This window comes from Cottoperca gobio, chromosome 15, assembly GCF_900634415.1.
Source record: "Cottoperca gobio chromosome 15, fCotGob3.1, whole genome shotgun sequence".
Taxonomy (NCBI): domain Eukaryota; kingdom Metazoa; phylum Chordata; class Actinopteri; order Perciformes; family Bovichtidae; genus Cottoperca; species Cottoperca gobio.
In genome coordinates, this window is record NC_041369.1 from 10,297,635 (window position 1) to 10,317,879 (window position 20,245).

Consider the following 20,245-nt stretch of genomic DNA (forward strand, 5'->3'; position numbering starts at 1 on the left):
GCAAAGAAAATTGCATTTTTAAATTCCTCCTCACATTGTCCAGTTAAAGTGGCCCTATAGCTGTGGATATACCTCCCTATATACTACATGTATATATGGTCATAAAGATACCGTTTGGTTCTTGGTGCTGTAAGACAACCCTGTATGTTCTTGATCTAACGAAACATGTCACTGGCACAATCCTTTCAGTCAGTCACTATAGTCTCACATATCAATGAGCTGATGTATATAGATGGTCTGTTGTTGCAGCCTCTGACAGACATCCGGGGTAAAACACAAACGGTCTACAATATTGATTTCTCTTCCTTTCTGCTGTTATCTGCACTTTCACATACACAGTTCCACAATTAATGCAATGTGATTTTGTTTACCTTCAGTGTAGAGTGTAAGAGAAAATCAATACTTCCTTCCAAATCTATAGTTTTTAGACTGTTTATTTGATGTCGCCTGAGGATGTCGAAATTTCACTTGTTTGTGAAACATTTGTCCATACATTATTCAGTTGCTCTTGCTATTACCATATCGATGTGAGGAATTTAAGTGAATAATTTACATTAAAGTATACAAATGAATTGCTTTAAAGACAGGAAATAACATTAAATATGTGTAACATTGGGCCCTTGGCGGTTCATACTTTCAAAGGTGTTTTGTGTTTGAATTTCTACACAATGAGACACGAGTTCTGTAACTCAATGTTTTCCAAATAAAATTAGCAGGAAGAGTTATTCATTCATATTTACAAGATGCGCTGGATCATTAAACTGAAAGGACACAGACTGGTTGTTGTGGCATGGGATCCCTCTCCTCTCAACAATGGATTAGATGTATTAAAAAGGAAACCGTTGGGAGACTAACAGATTGCCGAGCTCAGGGGTACTTCATCTTCAACCTTTAAACTTCGGCGTAATCCCAAAATAGCGGGCAAAGAAAACCGATCACAAAAACAACCAGGCTCCCTTCACTCAACAGCATTATTTTATCCCTAAGATTAATTGCTCAAGGATTTGCCGGGTCTCTACCAAGTTAGTTGAACAAACAGTACTGAAGGGAGATTTTGTCCACGCTAATCCACCACATTATACAAGCATCTAATGAAACTACGTAGGGGCTGCACAACAGGAAGTGCAATGCTGTTGCTTTGTTGCATGTAGCACAAAGAAAACCTGGAGGCATATCGGTTAAACCGTGAGCAGATTCTGCAGCTCATACACGGGGAAGCATGATGCACTAGGACTTTCTGAGGCTATTGATGCGTAAAAACTGTAATGAAATATGTTTTCACAATCTGAAGAGCTCCATGACTAAATGCTGGTCCAAGGTATTCTATAAAAAATAAAAAGCACAACTCCTCATCAGGATAATGTTAACATCTGCACCACAGATGGGGGAAGGCTGAGGTTGTGAATCTGGAGGAAGTTGTCATGACAACCGCATCCTCAAAGGCTACGCCATCATGCCGAGGCAATACAGGGAAGTCGATGCAAGCCGTTCTAGGTTATTAGGTCACATCAAAATCACACTGCTCAGAAAGGCGTAATTAACGGGGACATTGCTACATCTGGCAGGAAATCTAATTTAAAAAGGAGGAGACGCAGTTTTAATGTAATTTGACGAGGTAAGGGGGGCAGGTGTGTTCAAATGCACACGCATACGATCAGGCTAGACAGGAGCTGCACATGTAATCTCTTTAGCTGGAAAAACCTCAACAGAGCTGTGGATATCATATATCACAGCGAAGCAGTGTCTTAATTGCCTAAAGAATAATCAGATCAACATAGAATAGCATCTGAGAGCCTCTTTATACACAGTAAACAGAAAGACAATGTGTTTTAATAATGTTTGTGTGTAAGAAATCAGAACGCCATTTTCAAATCCACACTGTTTAAGATGCAAATATGTGTTGGCCAGTTTCAACAGATCTATTTATATATTTGTATATAAATATAATGTAAAGTCACTTGTATTGTAAATGATAGAAAAGTCTAAATGATTTCCCTGCACTTGGTTTAAAATCCTCAGAAAACAGGAATATGTGTAAATATATTAAGCATTAAAGGCACTCAATTCTCTCACATCTAAAGCAAAATATGTTATAATGGGATAACAGTAATAGACCTTCAGCTAGACTTAAAAAGTGAGGATTTGCAGTATGAAACGAGCAATAGTAAAAATCTGGAGCTATAATGTATAAACAACATAGATGTATATTTTACAGAGTCACTGTTAGGACAAGTCTTCTCAAAGTCCTAACTCACACAGGTCGAGAAGCACTTCATCACAGCATCCCTGTAAAGAAAAACAAAACAGAGAACATGTCTAAATAACGGCCAGAAATATAAATCAATGAATAAATAAATGAAATAAAGGAATGTTGTTTTAAAAAATTATTAATGGAGGCAAAATGTTGTCATGCGTACGAAATTAAAAGCGACAGAAAAAGCCCTTCCACCCTTTATTACGATGATTTGGGTGGGGCTCGTCATGAATAAGTGAGCGTGTTTTGGCGGGGAAGCACCACACGCTCAGAGTGATGGGGGCTCCCTTTCTCCAGGTACTGTGGTGAGGGATGATGCAATACGAGCGATCACCATGGTAACCACAGACAGTCGCCTGCTCCGTTTCCCCTCACACCGTTTGCTCTTGCCATCGGTGTGTTGCTATGCAGACTTCGCCTCTAGCCACAGTCAAAATTCGGTGGAGGAGGTGTGAAACCAGTCAAGGTTAAAAGGAGAAGGGGGGATCATAAGCAGTCTGGGAGGGAGGAGGGGAGGTCAGGGGACCGACAGGAGACTTGCTCCTTCAAATGCTCAGGTTTGTCCCTTGGATGTATAAATAAAAAAAAAACATTCAACACCAAATCCTCATGTTCTTCCTCCCATACAGCCTGAGGTTTGTTTTTCTTATATCATCACTTCATGCTATATCTGCTTCCCCAAAATCCACAAGAATAAATGATCCGTCTCAGGGACTTTCCCCAATTTCTGATTAAATATCAGAGCAACAGTATCCTCAAAGCAATGTGGGAAGTGCACATGCAGCAGGTTTTAGTGCCTCGGTCTGGTTATAAATAGGCAACAAGGTAAAACACATTAAAGGATCAAGTCCATTGGCCATGTGGCGTTGTGGTTAGCCAGGTATCACAGTTTGTGCGGTCATGGACCTGAATACGGAAAGCCTGCCGTCTAATGCTTTTTAATGTGTCGCCCGGAGGGATAGAGATCTGTGGTCGAAATGTGCCGCTCGGCAACAACATGGCAAATAATAAAGAGATAAACGAAAAAAATTAAATAAGAAATGGATTAAAGTAAGAAGCTTAAGGAGAGAGGAAAAGAATGTGTTGACAATTTTTTTACTAAATATAACAACGTAGGAGCAACAAAAAATTAAGTGATCGTCAGGATTTCAAAAGTCAGCAGCAGTCACATTTCCATTTCTCTACAGGAATTTTGTTTTTGGAAGGGTAGCACGGGAAACGGTCTTTGTCCCAGCTTTGTGTTGTTGGTAGCATTTGGGTTGGGGGAGGGGGAACTCGGGTGGTTATGGGACGTCTCTCAGCTGTCAGGATGGATTATAGGGTCGCCCAAATACACAAGGCACTTAGGTGGGGGGGCCGCATTGGGGCTCTCACCAAATGAGACATAACCCTGCTTACAGCTGGACAGACAAAACAACATCACACCTCACGCTCGGCTTGGAGAAGCCATACACCATATGGGACAATTTGAGAAGTGAACATCTGAGTATAGCAGATTATTTTCTTTAAATTAAAATACTCTACTGTGGTGTACTCTGAGGGAAGTGATAAATCAAATCGCTGTAAGCGTTCAATGTTGTTAGGCTCTATGTTGCACATTATCTTTAACCTGAGAGAAAAAGTAGGAGATTTATATCCTGGGCTCTTATGCAGGACAGCCGATTTGGGTCTTGATCTAATCAAAATGTTGCATTGTGCTTTAACCCTGTAGAGCTTAACATAAGCTCATCACAAGTAATATAAAAGCTACATTGGGAGATACATTTTTGGTAAATCTGGCTGAAAGAGCATTATTTCACATGGAAAGATTTCATTTAGATATTATGGATAAAGCAAATAGCGTCACAGGGCTAAAGCACCGAGGAGTGTGAAACAACAAGCTGCCATTTGCCTGACACTAAGTGCCTGCACTAGAGGTAGGGGGGGATTACAGACATATGGTGGAGGCAAACAGTGTTAGGAGGTAAATGAAAACATGTTTTCATTGAAGGGGCACTCGTACTATTCATTCCAGTTGGTTGTGTGTGGCAGTAGCGTCATTTGTGGAGAGGGTATTATTGAGATATAAATGGTAGCAACACATGCAACTGACAGAAGGACAGACGCACATCACCTGAAGTTCAATGTAGACAAAACTTAAACCATATAGTCATGTTGTCTTACCTGGCAAATGGAATGTAAGAGATGCTATACCTGAAACGGAAAAATACAAAAGTCAGAATGAGGGGACAATGACAAGTTACTGACTGTAGAAGACATTAATTACATAGAAGAAAGTATAAACATATGAGACAGCATGATAAACTAAACACAAGCTGAAACATTATCTTAAAATACATTATAATTAGTATTTATTTCGTATTATATGATGAATGGGATGTTTCCCTTAGATGCCTTCAAAGTTGGATGTAGTTTTCCGTGCTGTAAATATTTGAAGCAAAGTTGTCATTTTCCAAAAGACAGTTCAAGATGCCTTGTAGGTAACACATTCCCTGCAACTCGACATGCATCATTGGAAATCTCCAGATCTTTACTTAAACCTAAGAGTTCCAGTGTGTTTTAATAATGCTCGTCTGCACATCATGTGCTTGTACAGATGAGATGTCTAAGAGATTATAGATTAAAAGCATAACACAACCCCAAAGCATGCAGGACCTAAAATACATCTAGGTCTTACTAACAGCAGAATAATGCCTTTCTGACGATCAACACGTCAAAATGGAAAATATGCGTTAAAATGCTCCATCAAGCAGTAATCACTGGACTCAAGGTCCTTTGATGTCGCTCAGAGAGGGGATTAACCAAACATGATGAATAGTGAATGAATTGGATACACTGTAATCTTTGCGCTAATGATTACAGTCGGCTTGGTAGCCAAACACAGAACAACAAAAACACGGTACCCTCTAAATGATTACAGCTGAAGTTTAGCTCAAAACACACCCCTGATCAAACACCGTATACATTTAAAATATGCGAGGAATCTGCTACAGCAGCTGAATGATTAACTACAGCCCAAGACGGAGCAAGACGGCCGTCTTATTTGACCACCAGTTAGCAAGAAACCCCTCATCAGTGAGGTTAAGCAGAGCTGTACTACTTACTGTAAAACTGTCCAAACTAAACAAGTAAGTTAAGTAAAAGCTGCGAGTGGTGATTCTGTATCAAACAGTAGCGCTTCAGTGTCATATGGCCTTATGACTGACTGGACTTTGCACCTCTCCGTGTGGATCAGCGGTGACGTCTTCTAACAGAACCACCTTCACACAGACGTCTGAGTGCCTGCGTGGGAGCGCACTATGCCCCCCAGTCTGTTAAGAATGAGCTCTAGATGTGTGACTTGTGGTTGCCTTGGTGATGCCTCTGAGAACGCAGGCAGAGCAGAAGTGAACGCACAACATGAAGGTGCAAAAAAGCAGTGCAGTTATGTGGCGGACACAGTCCTGCTCAGTGATGCAATGCAATTGTCCATTCCCCTCCTCCGGAGCTGCTGGGAGATTGTGTTTCTATGCACATTCACACACCGAAAGTCTTTTGTTACCGCTGTGCAAGTATGTTCAAATTAATGAATATACAAGTGCTGACATGCCCATACACATCACTCACAGCTCTTTCTTGTATTCACTGCTATGTTGGAGCTCAACCCCACTGACCTTATTACTATAAGTACTCTTTTCTCACTGATCTAGTCTGAGTTACGTGCAGGATGAACACCAGGGCTGCAACTAACAATTATTTACATTATCGATTCGATCAATTTCTAATATTCTAACGTTTAATTGAATAATTGTTTGGTTTAAAAATACCAGAAAACAGTTAAACATGTCCATCACAATTTCCCAGAGCCAAAGGTGAAAACCAACAAATACTCACATTTCATTTGAGAGCCAGACAAGTCATTAATGATTTACTCAATTAATCAATTATTAAAATCATGTTTTGTTTTTTTCCAGCCGAGCAGAGGTGATTAAAGAGTGTAAAGAGCTTTACAGGCAGACGAAGCTTTGGATACTGCAATGAAATCTTGTGAATCATCTAAGAGTAGAAATTAAGTGCTTACGTCACTCAACATACTACCTTATATACAACAAGGAGGACATTAATATAGTTTACGTCTTGATTCTACTTTATTTTTCTTTTATAAATGTATTTAACCCGTTAAGCACCCAGGGGTGCCATGTCTTCTCATTGGTACGTCCCCCTGTGATCTTATTAGTAGTAATGACCCCAGCGATAACTGGCAGTGACGTTGACGTGTGTGTAAACAACACAGGCAGGAACACCCGTCTCTCACTACAGGTCAAACACATACTGACCTACTGTACCATGATGCCTGGCAACCTACCTGGCAGTCTTCCTACAACAGGTACACATTGCCAAGCAGGTGTCACCGACTGCTCAGGGAAACCAATGTGGTTAAAGTTCCCATATTACCTTATATGTGCCTCTTATTATCATTACATGACACATATATTATGATATTTACACTTTATAGTCTGAGTTAAGCTTGAACTATCCTGAAAACATAATGTGTTGCTCTGAAGCAATCCAAAAATTCAAGTAGTGTGGTTGAATGTGCACCGTCACAAAGAAGAAGCTAAACCATTTATAGATTTAGTCGTGCACATGTCTATAGCAGTTAGACTAACTCTACTCAGGGACATTTACTGCAAGGCAAAGCAGCCAGAGTGAGAGAAGACTGCTTCATCTGAGTGGGTGTGAGTGATGAGCAAATTAATTGCCAGATTTGCTACAGTGGAGAGATGGCTGGTCACACTTACCATGTCATTGCCAAAAACTGCAGGATACAGAAGATGATCGCCAGCCCTTTTTTATGCCACTGTAAAATAAAAAAACACAAAACCGTTATTCTAATGGCTGAAAACACTGCACTAAAACAATTACAAAACAACTTTAAAAACAGGTGTATTATGCACTTACCCAAAACACTGCACAAAGAGTTAAGACAAGGCAGAGCTGGTGGGAGGAGAAAGGAACAGTTATCTTCTTGTACGCTTGTAGAATGACGCTTGCTATCTGAGACTTGATCTCTTTCAGTATTTCAAAGAAAATGTTAAAGGCACTAAATCGGCAAACAGAAAACATTAACAACAGTGTTAAGATGAAACGTCTTGTCAAGATGAGTTACTTAATCCTCGCAAGCCTTTAAAATCACAAGGTGGGGACTGAGTACCAGGTCGTTAATTGAACCTGGCCTTCTAATCCCAAATCAGACTTGTTACACCCTCAAGAGTAGGATGAAAGCAGAAACAAATGTAAATGCTGTTAACCGTATGTCAAGGGGGAATCAGAGAGAAAACTGCATCGAACACCTTTGGAAACGAGGTATGGACTACTTTCCAATGTACAGTAAGATCAAACAGATCCAGTGAAGCGTCTGGCTCAAAGGAACAGTAAAAAGGTATTTACCAGCATAACAATGGTGGCTATCAGTCTTTTTGGATCAAACATGCGCTTCAGCTGTTTTAGTGGTCCCATTAGGAAGCAGGTGCTTTAGAAAAACGAAAGAGAAACAGAAATGTTACACTTTCTAAACATCAGCAAAAAAGGTACGTTAAAATGGTAATCCAAAGAGATTATTGCAAAGAGAGCTGCACATTATATTAATTCAGTGTCAACATGGCAATAATCACATGGACGTGAAATAAGGCAAATTAACTCTAACGCATCATGCTACAACTTTTTTGCGAGAAAACTCCTACGATTCTAATTTCCAAGACTAATCTAATCTACCACCAATCACAATCTTGATTAATTTATCGAACAACCAAAGCAGGCTCTGCTAGTCGTAGCCCGAAACTGAAAACGAGAAAAACACCCAAAAGGCAGATTTGGTTGCAAAAAGAAAGGCAACGTTAGTAGTAGGGAAATAATATTGGCAACAGAAAGGATGATGTTGACCAAAAACAGGGACTCTGTGGTCATCTGGTGAAATTACTTTTTTTCTTTCATGTGTATAAATATAGCGCAGAAAAAAAACTGGAATTAGTGCCTCGTGGTTTTATGCTTCCGCCAACAAGTCAAGTTTTATCCTATTAGACATTTGTGTGAAATTCTCATAATTAGCATTTGAATTCTTGCTTTATGGCCAAAAAACATGTTTTGTGAAGTCAGTGACCTTGACCTTTGACCACAAAGCAATTCATCCTTCAGTCCAAATGGACGTTTGCGCCGAATTTAAAGAAATTCCCTTCATGCATTGCTGAGATAATTGCTTTACCGAGCATGTGACGGACGGACAACCTGAAAACATAAAAACAGTCAGTTCTTTGTCTTGCAGCCCTGATAGCGATCATGTGATGTCTTTATATCAGATTCATCCCTGTGGTGCATCTTTCATTGCCCTTTCCAAAGATCATCTACTAAACAAGGCAGCCGAGAATGTGTTGAAGAACTCTGTTTCTTTAAGTGCCATTCTTTTCTTCGTATGTTCAGCGTGGTGAATGTTAATGGTAGGTTACCAAGGTTATGTATTTAGAAATAGCTTTTTCTGTTCTTTTAGCAACACTTTTGAAAATGATGAACTGTGCAAATATCATCTGGCTGGCTGGTCAGCTATGATACTCAATATCTGTGTTTACTCCATAATTTTAAAATCGGATGAATACTCTGTATTTAAACGTTATGGTCAAGGTGGATTTCAGAATAGTCTTCATATGTGCATAAACACACACACACACACACACACACACACACACACACACACACACACACACACACACACACACACACACACACACACACACACACACACACACACACACACACAAAGAAATCTCTTCCGAGTGACATTTTAAATGTTGCAATTATTGGGGGGGTATTTTATGCCCAACACCACGATGACACATTTAGAACCTCCTACATGATGAATGTGTGACGTCTGTAAATATAACAAGACAAAGGCTTTCTTTGCTGACGAGGCACGCAGCTCTGGGCTCCACAGAGCTCGGAGGGTAGAGGGAGTCTGTGTGGCGTCACATCTGTTAGATGAGACACCAGAGGTAGTCTGTTGACGCAGGATCTTTCTACTGAGAGGGATGGATGCTTTTAATCTCCGTATGACAGACAGTGATGATATCCACGCACGTGCTGCTACCGTTGGTTAGGGAGCAGGATGACAGCAATGTTAATGCCATTACTACTGCTATGGAAATAATACTGTGTTGTGTAATGTCTGGAGAATAAATGTTACTTTGATTGAACAGAGAAAGTCGGCAGCTAAAGTTCGATTTAATGCTAGATTCTTCAAATTGTGACTTTTCCAAAGCCAAACAAATATTGCTTTTTGAAAAGGAGTTCATATTAACATATAGAATAAAATACATACTAGAGATATGTTTATTGTTTGGTTATTACAACACTTACATGTGATCCATCATGACAATGACTCCCATTGTTGACATAATCTTCCAACACTGTTGGTGAAATAAGGTAACCAATGATCTCTGTGTAATCTTTTTTGCAGTCAAAGTCACATACAAATGAAAATTGCATTAAGCTCCTTAAAATATGATACTGTTGTCTTCCTTTGGATCGGTAACCTGGGCCATGAAAGCAGAAGGTGACCCAGTTTCTTGACACATCTAAACCTTCTGGACATATGATACCTGGAAATAGAGACTGCCCTGTCTGAAAAAAATCCTCTCATTAATGCTTCACTGTCAAAGAAGTCAAAAGACATCATGATTAGATTTAGCCTTTGGATTATCTAGACTAAATAATCCATCATTTTTGAAAAATCCAGTAGGATGCTGACTTCTAAGGATATAAAATAACATTCTAATCTTACTTGGCCATGATATTAATATAACCCAAACTATAAACAATACCTATACGACTGCGTCTATATGTCAGTGTGGCAGCATTTAGAGCATGCAGCAAGAACCTACGAATACTGAATCAATGTGTAAATTAGAATAATGTACCATGAAACATAGATGTTTCCTGTGCGAGGGTACTGTAATGATAGATGAAAGTATGGCGTGCGGTCCACTGGGAAGGAATTACATCTTGTGTGCTCCTACACAAATAATAATATGAGAGCAAACACTACTGTCTGGTCTACTTGTAGAGACAGACAGCAAAACAAACAGCAGAGTGTGAGTCTGTTCGCTTCTGACCATTGTCTCATTATCCCTAATCATTTCCTACTGACTTTCAAAGAACACACAATTAAGATGCAGGGCTGCAGAATAAATTGTATATTATTAGAGATCACAATTAAATTAACTTAATTAGATGCAATATTAACCCTTTGCACTCAGAGCGCCTGCTTTGATAAAAGTGTGCAATCCCTATTCACAGGTAAACCTGCCAGGCAGCAAAAGCATTCTCATCACACCTTTTTATGAAGCAGATTTAATGTTTAAATGTATTATTATTTTTATTTTATTTTTTAAGTCCAATGTGATTTAAAAGGCAGTTTTCTGTTAATTTAGATTATAGGAATACTTAAAATGTATAATTATACTAATGCTAATCTGATTAAATAACAGGGATTATCCTTTTAAATATAATCCTATAGTCTGGAGCAGAACCATTAGTAACCACCGTTAGCATATTAAGATTTACAGTATTTATCATATAAAATCAGAATGATAATATCTTATGGTTCCTCAGGCCCTGTGCTCCAAACTCTGAGCCACATGTGATGAGTGCACAGAAAGTATGACGGTAAATAACAGGCATGATTACAGTGATGTGTCTTCTTTATAAACAGCTTAAACTTGGAGAAATGTGTAGTTGCATCAATACTGACCGTCACAGAGGAGTGCGTCAGTCATCAAGGCAAAATCATTTTTAGAGTGTATGAGCCTGATGCTCATCGTTTGATGTATTTCTGGCTTTGCACCATACTGGTATAAGAAAGATATTAATACATTACAATTCTCTGACCTGCCAGTTTGAGCTGGACTGAAGACTCTTACCTGGAAAGAGCTGCGACGTTCCCGATTGTGTAGAAGACGGCGAAGAGCTTGAATCCATTAGGAAGGAACAGCAGTGCTGAACCCTGATAACACAGCAAGAGAGTCTCAGTCAGCTACACAGAATAATGTCACCACACAGGGCTAGAAGCAACTAGTTAACTTACTTAACATATCTTACGTTATTCTTTTCATAGAACAAAAAAAGAAAATAAGTACTTCTATGGGATGCCCTATGGTTTCACTGAAACACGATGGGCTCCCATCCTGCATTTTTCGATGGGAGACATGACATTTAGAGAACCCTGTTATGAAGTAAGGCACACAGCATGTTTACTGTATTTGGAGTGTATGTCTACAGAAAAGCATTGGGCACCCCTGTGGCTTTAGTAAGTGTTTTAAAATGTATGATTGGAAGAGATATCCCCACTTTGTGAATTTCACCACCCAGGCCTCCACAGGTTCTGTCGGGGCTTTGTCAGTGTGAATTATCACTATGCAGTCATTTGAACCGCAAGCTACACTGTACAAACTGAAACTTTCAGCTCCGGACAGCAATCAAACTTTATGTGTCACTTAGGAAAAGTGACATTCCGTCAATCACGTAAAACTGCAAGCCACGAGAACAGGAATTTGTGTTGATGGTATTTGCACTGAACCGTGTCAATAACTTGAGTTTTATGGTGCAAACATAACACAAGAGAAAAATAACTTGGACCGTTGCTAACAGCATTAATAGTGTTATGAACTCTCTGCATTCCTGATGTCAGTATGAAGTCAGAAAGAACATAAAAGCTGCCTTTTCATCATAAAAGGCAGAGACACTCACGAGGATTGAGCACAGGATGCCTCCAGCAAAGCATATGACAAAGCATTTCACCCTGGTGCTGTAGCTGAGAGTGCTGGCATCAAGAACCTGGTGAGAACAATGGGAGGATGTCACAAGACAAGCCTAATGACCTTCAGAAAGACCTACATGCATCCTACTGGTGATGTATCCATGTTGGCTAAAGCCAAACAGATAACACCCAGTATTATCATAAAACACACACACACACAGCACAGGACTACGTTAAATACACAGTACACTGAATTTAGGAAAATTAACCAATGAAATCAAACGGAGCCCAGGGGTCACATGGTAGGAGAAAAAGAAACTCGACGTGTAACTTTTAGACCGGATTTACATATTAAGTTTATTTTCTACCATGTGACCCCAGAGGCGCTCCGTATCAAGAAGAATCTGCAAATACATCCACAAATGCAAGCAATGGAGACTATAGTGTGCCAGGGTGACACTTCACTTTGCAACAATTATAAAAACACATTGTTCAAGTCAGCACCTTACCCCATGTCCTCCTCATCGGGAACGCGTGTAAAAAGTGTAAATAAACAAACAGTACAATGTATTAAATGCTGACAGGAGAATATATTAGGCAAGTTAGCTTTATTCTAAACTTTTTTTTAAAGACACCGAAAAGACACATGATAATTAAACTGTTATGTTAGCCAAAGGCTACATAGCTAGCGGGAACGTTTTCACTAACAGCTAACTTTACTAACTGGTATAACGTTACGTTATCTGAGAAAACGGAACAACTTTTACATTAAAAGCAGGTTTCTGAACGATAACGCTGAGTCTCAGACAGGAAACGAAACTAGTACACTTTTATTCAAGTGTATCCATTTAACGTTACACAACGTTAGCATTAGCCTCGTACAGCTGTCACACAGTAAGTTAAGCTACATTACCTGGTCAGTGAGACCCAACTCTTCATTTTCCTCTTGGCCGCTTAACACACGACGAAGCTTGTCCATCGCTGAAGGCTAGCAGGCGAAATGAAAAGTAAAACGAAGTCCGAATGTGTCCGACTGTATGTGTGCTGTTATGTTTGAAAGTTGTTATCGAAGTGGTGACACTTTTGACTTCCTGCCTTCCTGGATGAGGCTTTCTGTAAGTGCTGACTTAGAATCGGTTTGTTTGCAGTCGGTGTTGGACAACGTCCATGAGGCGGAGTTTGAATAACAGACTGGAGATCAGTTCAAAAACCCCACTTCCTCTGAACAGTGCTGCCTTTCAGTGCTGTCGGAAATAATGGTATTACACAATGAATAACGGCGAACGAACCGAAATAACCAGAAATGTTGCGCTCTCTTTGGACTGTTTTGATAATATGATGGCATTTAGGTTGTGGTTGGTGTTTGATGCCTTACAATATTTAATCTAAAGTAGGATTTGAGTGGAAACAAAACTATTTAGTTAAACAAAGCAGGTACAAACTCATTGATTTAAATGATATATATATTATACTGTAGTTTGAGGCTTGAACAGGCAAACACGTACAAACTGTAACAGGGGTCTGAAAATAACCATTTAAATAGTGTTTATTTGCTTGCCTATTTACTAGTTTCAAATACTTCAAATATATTACTCCTGCCGCTGCAATGGCACTACTCCTGCCTATTTTGACTACTGTTAAATGCTCCCTGCTGTTGCTTTTCTGTTGCTTTGTCGCCACCCAGTGTAGGTATAACGACAGTCAACTACAGTACCTAGCTATGTCCTCCTACCATGACCCTGCTTGGTAGTTTTATCAGTTTATCTTGCTTGTGCAGAGTTTTATTGACCAATCTCATGCATAACTTGTATAACTGAACACTGATTAGTTGGTTTGTCTTTGTTAATGCATTTGGTACTATCATTATAACAGATATAAATCATTTCTAGTGTGTTCTTTATGCAACTAACTCCTCCGAAAAAAGCCAGTATCCTGGCGTGCGTATTTAGATTAAATAGGAGCGAGCAAATGGATGCATTGCCAATTACCTAATGTATACCATATAATAAAGTAAGAATAGGGCTATGCATGTCATCACATTGATAGACTACTGTCTACACACCAGACAGCAATTTGTTTTCTTTCAGTGCCACATGTATGTTTTTGGATAAACTTGTTTACTTGTAAAATACCTCAAAATATACAATTATAATCCTATATAGCAATAACTAAATCAAACATTTCTGTCAATTTGAATCCAACCTCAGACACACTTACTTTAACTGCGCTTGTTATAACATTTTCACTGTATTTATTACTGCCCAGAAGCAATTCATTTACATTATGTTTTATATTTAATGTCACAAAACATATCACCAAATTACATGTGTTTCATTTGCATTACCAAGAGCATCTCAAATACTGGGATACACATTTTTTCTGACATTACATCTATCAACTCTCTTGAATCAGACTTTATTTTGTAATTACATCAGTCGCTGAAGTCTGTACGCAACCTGTACCTACTGGAAATATAAAGATAAACTCTATTTTCTCTCATTTATTTTTTACAAACTGAATGATGTAAGTTGAGTTTTGTTCTCTTAAGCCTTTGCTTACTGCCTTTTATAATTCAAAACCTCAGAGTGATTCACAGAGATGCTTTCAAAGGAGCCACAGGCCCTGGAGTCTTGTAAGTGACATTTTTAAACCTCTTGAACATCACTTAATGCGAGAGAGAGAGAGAGAGAGAGAGAGAGAGAGACAGAGACAGACAGACAGACAGACAGACAGACAGACGAGAGGCCCACCTTACATACAACAGTCATTGCTGTGCATTGCTGAGCTGGAACATGGTGCATTTTACAGGTTGATCAAAAGTAAGTTCTTCTGCACTGCTGTTCACCTTAAGAACTTACAACTTCTGTATAATGGTATAAAATAAAGAATCTTGGACAACAATATAACCACAGTATACAATGTGAGTGTCTCATATGTGTCTGCCAACGCTAATCAGGTAATATTCAAGGGGACATATCATGCACATTTTCAGGTTCATATTTATGTTTTGGGTCTCTACTAGAACATGTTTGCATGCTTTAATTATCAAAAAACACAATATTCTTTAACTCATACTGTATTCACCCTCTGTCTGAAACGCTCAGTTTTAGCGCCTGTCTCTTTAATCCCCTCTATAAGGTATGTTCTAAGGCAGACCTGGGCATTGTAATGCCGCGGGCCACGTCCGGCCCTTTGGCCGGCCCTTATTTTGAAATTCCAATGTTGACAGGTATGATGACCACACTGCGAGAGTGCAATTGTAATATTGTATTTAGTGCCATCATTAGGGGAACTTTTGTATTTTTGATAAAGGGAAGACAATGATGATATGATAATATGCATGTGTTTAGTAAATGAGCTGAACATTTGATCTTTTATGAAACCTGATGGTTTTTTAATGTTGTACTTTTTACTTCATTAGATTAATTTGACATTAATTACTGTTTACAGATTTAGATTAATATAAGTTATAAATCAACTAATAATGATGTATTATTATAGGTGAGGCTACCCAGCTGTATATAAAGTAAATAAAAGTGGCTCCACCTTTACCACCTGCAACAATAATGATGCATTAATGCCTCAATAATTATAACACAGTGATATATACATGTGTATATATATATATATATATATATATATATGTATACACACATATATATATATATATATACATAAACACATATACATGTATATATATATATATATATATATATATATATATATATATATATATATACAGTATATCTCAAAAGTGAGTACACCCTTTAGATTTTTGCAAATATTCTGTTATATCCTTTCAGGGGATAACATTATCCTACTGAAACTTTGATATAACTTAAAGTAGTCAGTGTGCTGCTTGAATAACAGTATAGATTTATTGTCCTTTGAAAATTACTCAGTACACAGCTGTTAATGTCTAAACAGCTGGCAACAAAAGTGAGTACACCCCATAGTGAACATGTCCTAATTGTGCCCAATGATGTTGTTTTCCCGCCCTGGTGTCATGTGACTCGTTAGTGTTACAAGGATTCAGGTGTAAATGATAAGCAGGGCTGTTAAATTTGGTGTTTTGGGCACAATTCTCTCTGAATGCTGGACAACATGGCACCTCATGGCAAGGAACTCTCTGAGCGGCTGAAAAAAAGGATTATTGCGCTTCACAAAGATGGCCTTGGCTATAAGAAGATTGCCAACACCATGAAAATGAGTTGCAGCACAGTGGCTAAGATCATACAGCGGTTTTCCAGGACAGGTTCCACTCGGAACAGGCCTCGCCAGGGTCGACCAAAGAAGTTGAGTCCACGTGCTCAGCGTCATATCCAGAGGTTGGTTTCCAAAAATAGACGTGCGAGTGCTTCCAGCATTGCTGCAGAGGTTGCAGAAGTGGGATGTCAGCCTGTCAGTGCCCAGACCATACGCCGCACACTGCATCAAATCGGTTTGTATGGCCGTCGCCCCAGACAGAAGCCCCTTCTGAAACCGATGCATAAGAAAGCCCGCAAACAGTTTGCTGAAGACAATGAATCCAAGAACATGAGTTACTGGAACCATGTCCTGTGGTCTGATGAGACCAAAATAAACCTGTTTGGGTCAGATGGTGTCCGGCGTGTGTGGCGGCACCCTGGTGAGGAGTACCAAGACAAATGTGTTTTGCCTACAGTCAAGCATGGTGGTGGCAGCATCATGGTCTGGGGCTGCATGAGTGCTGCCGGCACTGGGGAGCTGCATTTCATTGAGGGACACATGAATTCCAATATATACTGTGACATCCTGCAGCAGAGCATGATCCCCTCTCTTCGGAAACTGGGCCGTAGGGCAGTTTTCCAACATGATAATGACCCTAAACACACCTCCAAGATGACTTGCTGAAGAAGCTGAAGGTTAAGGTGATGGACTGGCCAAGTATGTCTCCAGACCTAAACCCAATTGAGCACATGTGGGGCATCCTCAAGAGGAAGGTGGAGGAGTGCAAGGTGTCCAACATCCGTGCGCTCCGTGATGTCGTCGTGGAGGAGTGGAAGAAGATTCCAGAAGCAACCTGTGCAGCTCTGGTGAATTCCATGCCCAGGAGGGTTAAAGCAGTGCTAGATAACAATGGTGGTCACACAAAATATTGACACTTTGGGCACAATTTAGACATGTTCACTATGGGGTGTACTCACTTTTGTTGCCAGCTGTTTAGACATTAACAGCTGTGTACTGAGTAATTTTCAAAGGACAATAAATCTATACTGTTATTCAAGCAGCACACTGACTACTTTAAGTTATATCAAAGTTTCAGTAGGATAATGTTATCCCCTGAAAGGATATAACAGAATATTTGCAAAAATCTAAAGGGTGTACTCACTTTTGAGATATACTGTATATATATATATATATACATACATACATGTGTATATATATATATATACCTCCACAGGTACTCATCCATGTTAGAAGCACTGCATGGTGAGTTTTGGAGGCGATTTCAAGACTTTAAAACAGTTGAGAATGAAATGCACATGATGTTTCCCCATTTACATGCAATGTGGATGATGCACCCAGTGATGTTCAGCTCATTGACCTGCAGTCTGACACACTTCTGTCAGAGCACTTTAGGTCAGTCTCACTGCCTGAGTTTTACTCTTCCCTGAAAGAGGAGAACGTTCCACACATGAGGAGACATGCTCAGAAGATTCTGGTCCTCTTTGGATCTACCTACATATGTGAACAGACATTCTCAGTGATGAAGTTCAATAGATCCAGATACAGATCCTCCATCACTGATGATCAGCTGTCCTGCGCATAGTATTGGTTTGTGAAGAATACTGATGTAATGATTGTTTTTACTGTTTATTACTTCTCTAGGAGTATTTTCCTATTTGACCCACTCCACAATTTCATATATTTATTGGAAGAGAATATCCTTATTCTTTTGATTACCAGTCGCAGCTAATCAAAATATATAATGTACTGCTTTTTACAATGGGAGAAAATGAATATTGAGCAGAATTAAGTTCAATTTATTGTTGATTCAGCCCTCCAACACAGCTCGGGTTTCTCATGTGGCCCCTTGTAAAAAGTAATTGCCCACCCCTGTTCTAAGGAGACTGCATGTCAAATAGGAAGTGGAGCCAAATCTAAATTACTTGTTGAATCTCATGTTTTCTGACTTAAGCAGCAAACAAAAAACTGACTGTGTTGTCTTCTTTCACAGTTTGTGGGTTGGGAGGCCCCCCAAGTACCCAAATGTAGGTGCACACGCACTGACATTTGTTTTTTTAGTGAGTATTTTAATGATTTCCTTCCTTTTCTCCAGGGACTTTCACATTCATTTTGCATAGAATAATCTCTCTACATATTGTGATGAGGGCAAGGTAAAATGTTGTTTCTGTGTGCAGCTTTTGTCGTTTATGTAAAGTTTTTATTGGCAGCATCGTGATTTCAAATAACACACTGATCCATCGCTCATGTTGTTTAAACCTTGAGTGCAATGAAAATATCTTTCTGCTGGAAAAGCAATTTGACTTCTGGATTCTTAAGTTTTAGATGAATAAACCAGAACATTTGCGCCTCCCTTTTTCTTCTCCTTTAAAAACAGGGTTCAGCGTGTGTTTGGAGGTTCAACAGACACAACTCTAATTATGGATATATAATTTTTCCCAGACGTTGATCTGTTTGTTGAAGGCTTTGGAAAAGTAAATTTCCACTATCTGGACCTGGACTTATCTCAGACCCGACCAACTTTAGTTTGCACGCCTGAAGTAGATACTTTCAACCCCCCTGAGGACTTTGCAGGCTTCAGTTTTCTCAGAGTTGCCATTTAGTTCATCAACATACTGGCCATAACAGGTAACCTCACAGTGCTCCTGGTCTTCTTCAAAACGGAACAAGCTGATAGAGCCTCGCTTCCTCATGTGCCACCTGGCTTTTGCTCATCTCTGCATTGGGATCTACCTTCTGATGAGAGCCACAGTAGACTTGCGTCACATGGTCACTACAGTCAGCATGCTACTAAAAGGCAGACAGGGCCTGGCTGTAGCGATGCAGGCTTCCTGTCTGTGTTTGGTGGGGAGCTGTCAATCTACACACTTTCCACACATCACCCTAGAGCGCTGGCACAACATCACCGATGCTCTGCAGGTAGAGCGCCATCTCCTACTCACACAGGCAGCGAGTATAATGGCAGGCGGCTGGCTCACCTGTCTGGGGATGGGGATGCTGCCCCTGGTTGGTGTGAGCAGTTACACCAAAGTCAGCATGTGCTTACCCATGGACAAAGAGACGCCTCTAGCTCAGGCCTTCATCATAATTATCCTGCTCTTCAACGTGGCTTCCTTCATTATTGTTTGTGTCTGTTATGTGCTGAGCTATCTAGCTGTGAAGAACCCAGAGATCCCTGAAAGAAGTGCGGACACCAAGATTGCAAAGCACATGGCTGTCCTTAGCTTCACAGATTTTCTCTACATGGCGCCCATCTTCTTTGCCATCTCCGCTGCATTCAAGGTCCCCCTCATCAAAGTTACTAACTCTGAGATTCTGCTGGTCCCCTTCTTCCCCATCAACTTGTGTGCCAATCCCTTTCCTCAAACTATCTTCACTAAGGCTTTCAGGAAGGATACGTATCAGCTCATGAGCACCATGGGCTGCTGTGAAAGCAAAGGCCTACTACTGCGAAAATGCAATCAAGAGAAATTTGGGATCCAATAATAAAGGAGCCCGCACAGAAACGAGGCTGGCTGACATGCCACAACAGAGACACCTGAAAGAGGAGGGATAGCTCACTTGAGAAAAAAGAGTTTTAAAACTCTAAGACAATTGGACAAGAGAGGGAATTATTTACTTTAGGCATCTATTATGTTGACATTGACACATGTTTAACAATGTCATACTGCAATGTTGGAGATATTCATATTTATTATTAGCAAATATGAGAAAATATTAAGTAAACTTGGGTGCCTTTTTCTATCAAATCTGTTATAAATTCAACCCACTGTATGGTCAAAGAAATGTTGATTGGGCATTAAAGGAAAAGCACTATTAGTATAACTAATATCATCATCAAAATATTCAGCACTATTTCTACAGGAATTCTCAGAGCTGATTTCACTCAGCATCACTAGATGTGAAAGAATAATCCTGCATGGAGACCTAAATATTCACGTAAATAAGAAGAATGATCCCAAGACTATTGAACTTGAAAAGTTACTAGACAGCTACGATCT

At 39.6% G+C, this 20,245-nt stretch overlaps 2 protein-coding genes across 2 annotated transcripts; one reads left to right on the forward strand and one right to left on the reverse strand.

Annotated features, from left to right (window-relative positions):
- Window positions 1-418: 418 nt before the first annotated feature.
- Window positions 419-13,234, reverse strand: sft2d1 (SFT2 domain containing 1). The gene is made up of 8 exons (XM_029450374.1): window positions 12,952-13,234; window positions 12,029-12,115; window positions 11,203-11,285; window positions 7,685-7,766; window positions 7,196-7,231; window positions 7,036-7,094; window positions 4,418-4,447; window positions 419-2,286 (listed from the first exon to the last, which is right to left on the reverse strand). Exons 1-8 carry the CDS (start codon window positions 13,015-13,017, stop codon window positions 2,247-2,249), a joined length of 483 nt encoding a protein of 160 aa, XP_029306234.1. The 5' UTR covers window positions 13,018-13,234; the 3' UTR covers window positions 419-2,246.
- A 1,972-nt stretch (window positions 13,235-15,206) lies between these two features.
- On the forward strand, window positions 15,207-19,730 carry LOC115020257 (lutropin-choriogonadotropic hormone receptor-like). Its single transcript, XM_029450210.1, is given in 5 exon segments — window positions 15,207-15,267; window positions 18,708-18,906; window positions 18,908-19,002; window positions 19,005-19,120; window positions 19,122-19,730. Coding segments are annotated over 5 exon segments (1,080 nt in total).
- Window positions 19,731-20,245: the final 515 nt, after the last annotated feature.

Excerpts from the sequence above, each read along its gene's own strand:
- sft2d1 (XM_029450374.1), bottom strand. The coding sequence starts at position 13,017 with ATGGACAAGCTTCGTCGTGTGTTAAGCGGCCAAGAGGAAAATGAAGAG. Across the intron at positions 7,767-11,202 it reads AACGTCGCAGCTCTTTCCAG|CACCTGCTTCCTAATGGGAC; the intron begins GTAAGAGTCTTC and ends GTTTTTCTAAAG. Across the intron at positions 7,232-7,684 it reads TAGCCACCATTGTTATGCTG|CTCTGCCTTGTCTTAACTCT; the intron begins GTAAATACCTTT and ends TCCTCCCACCAG.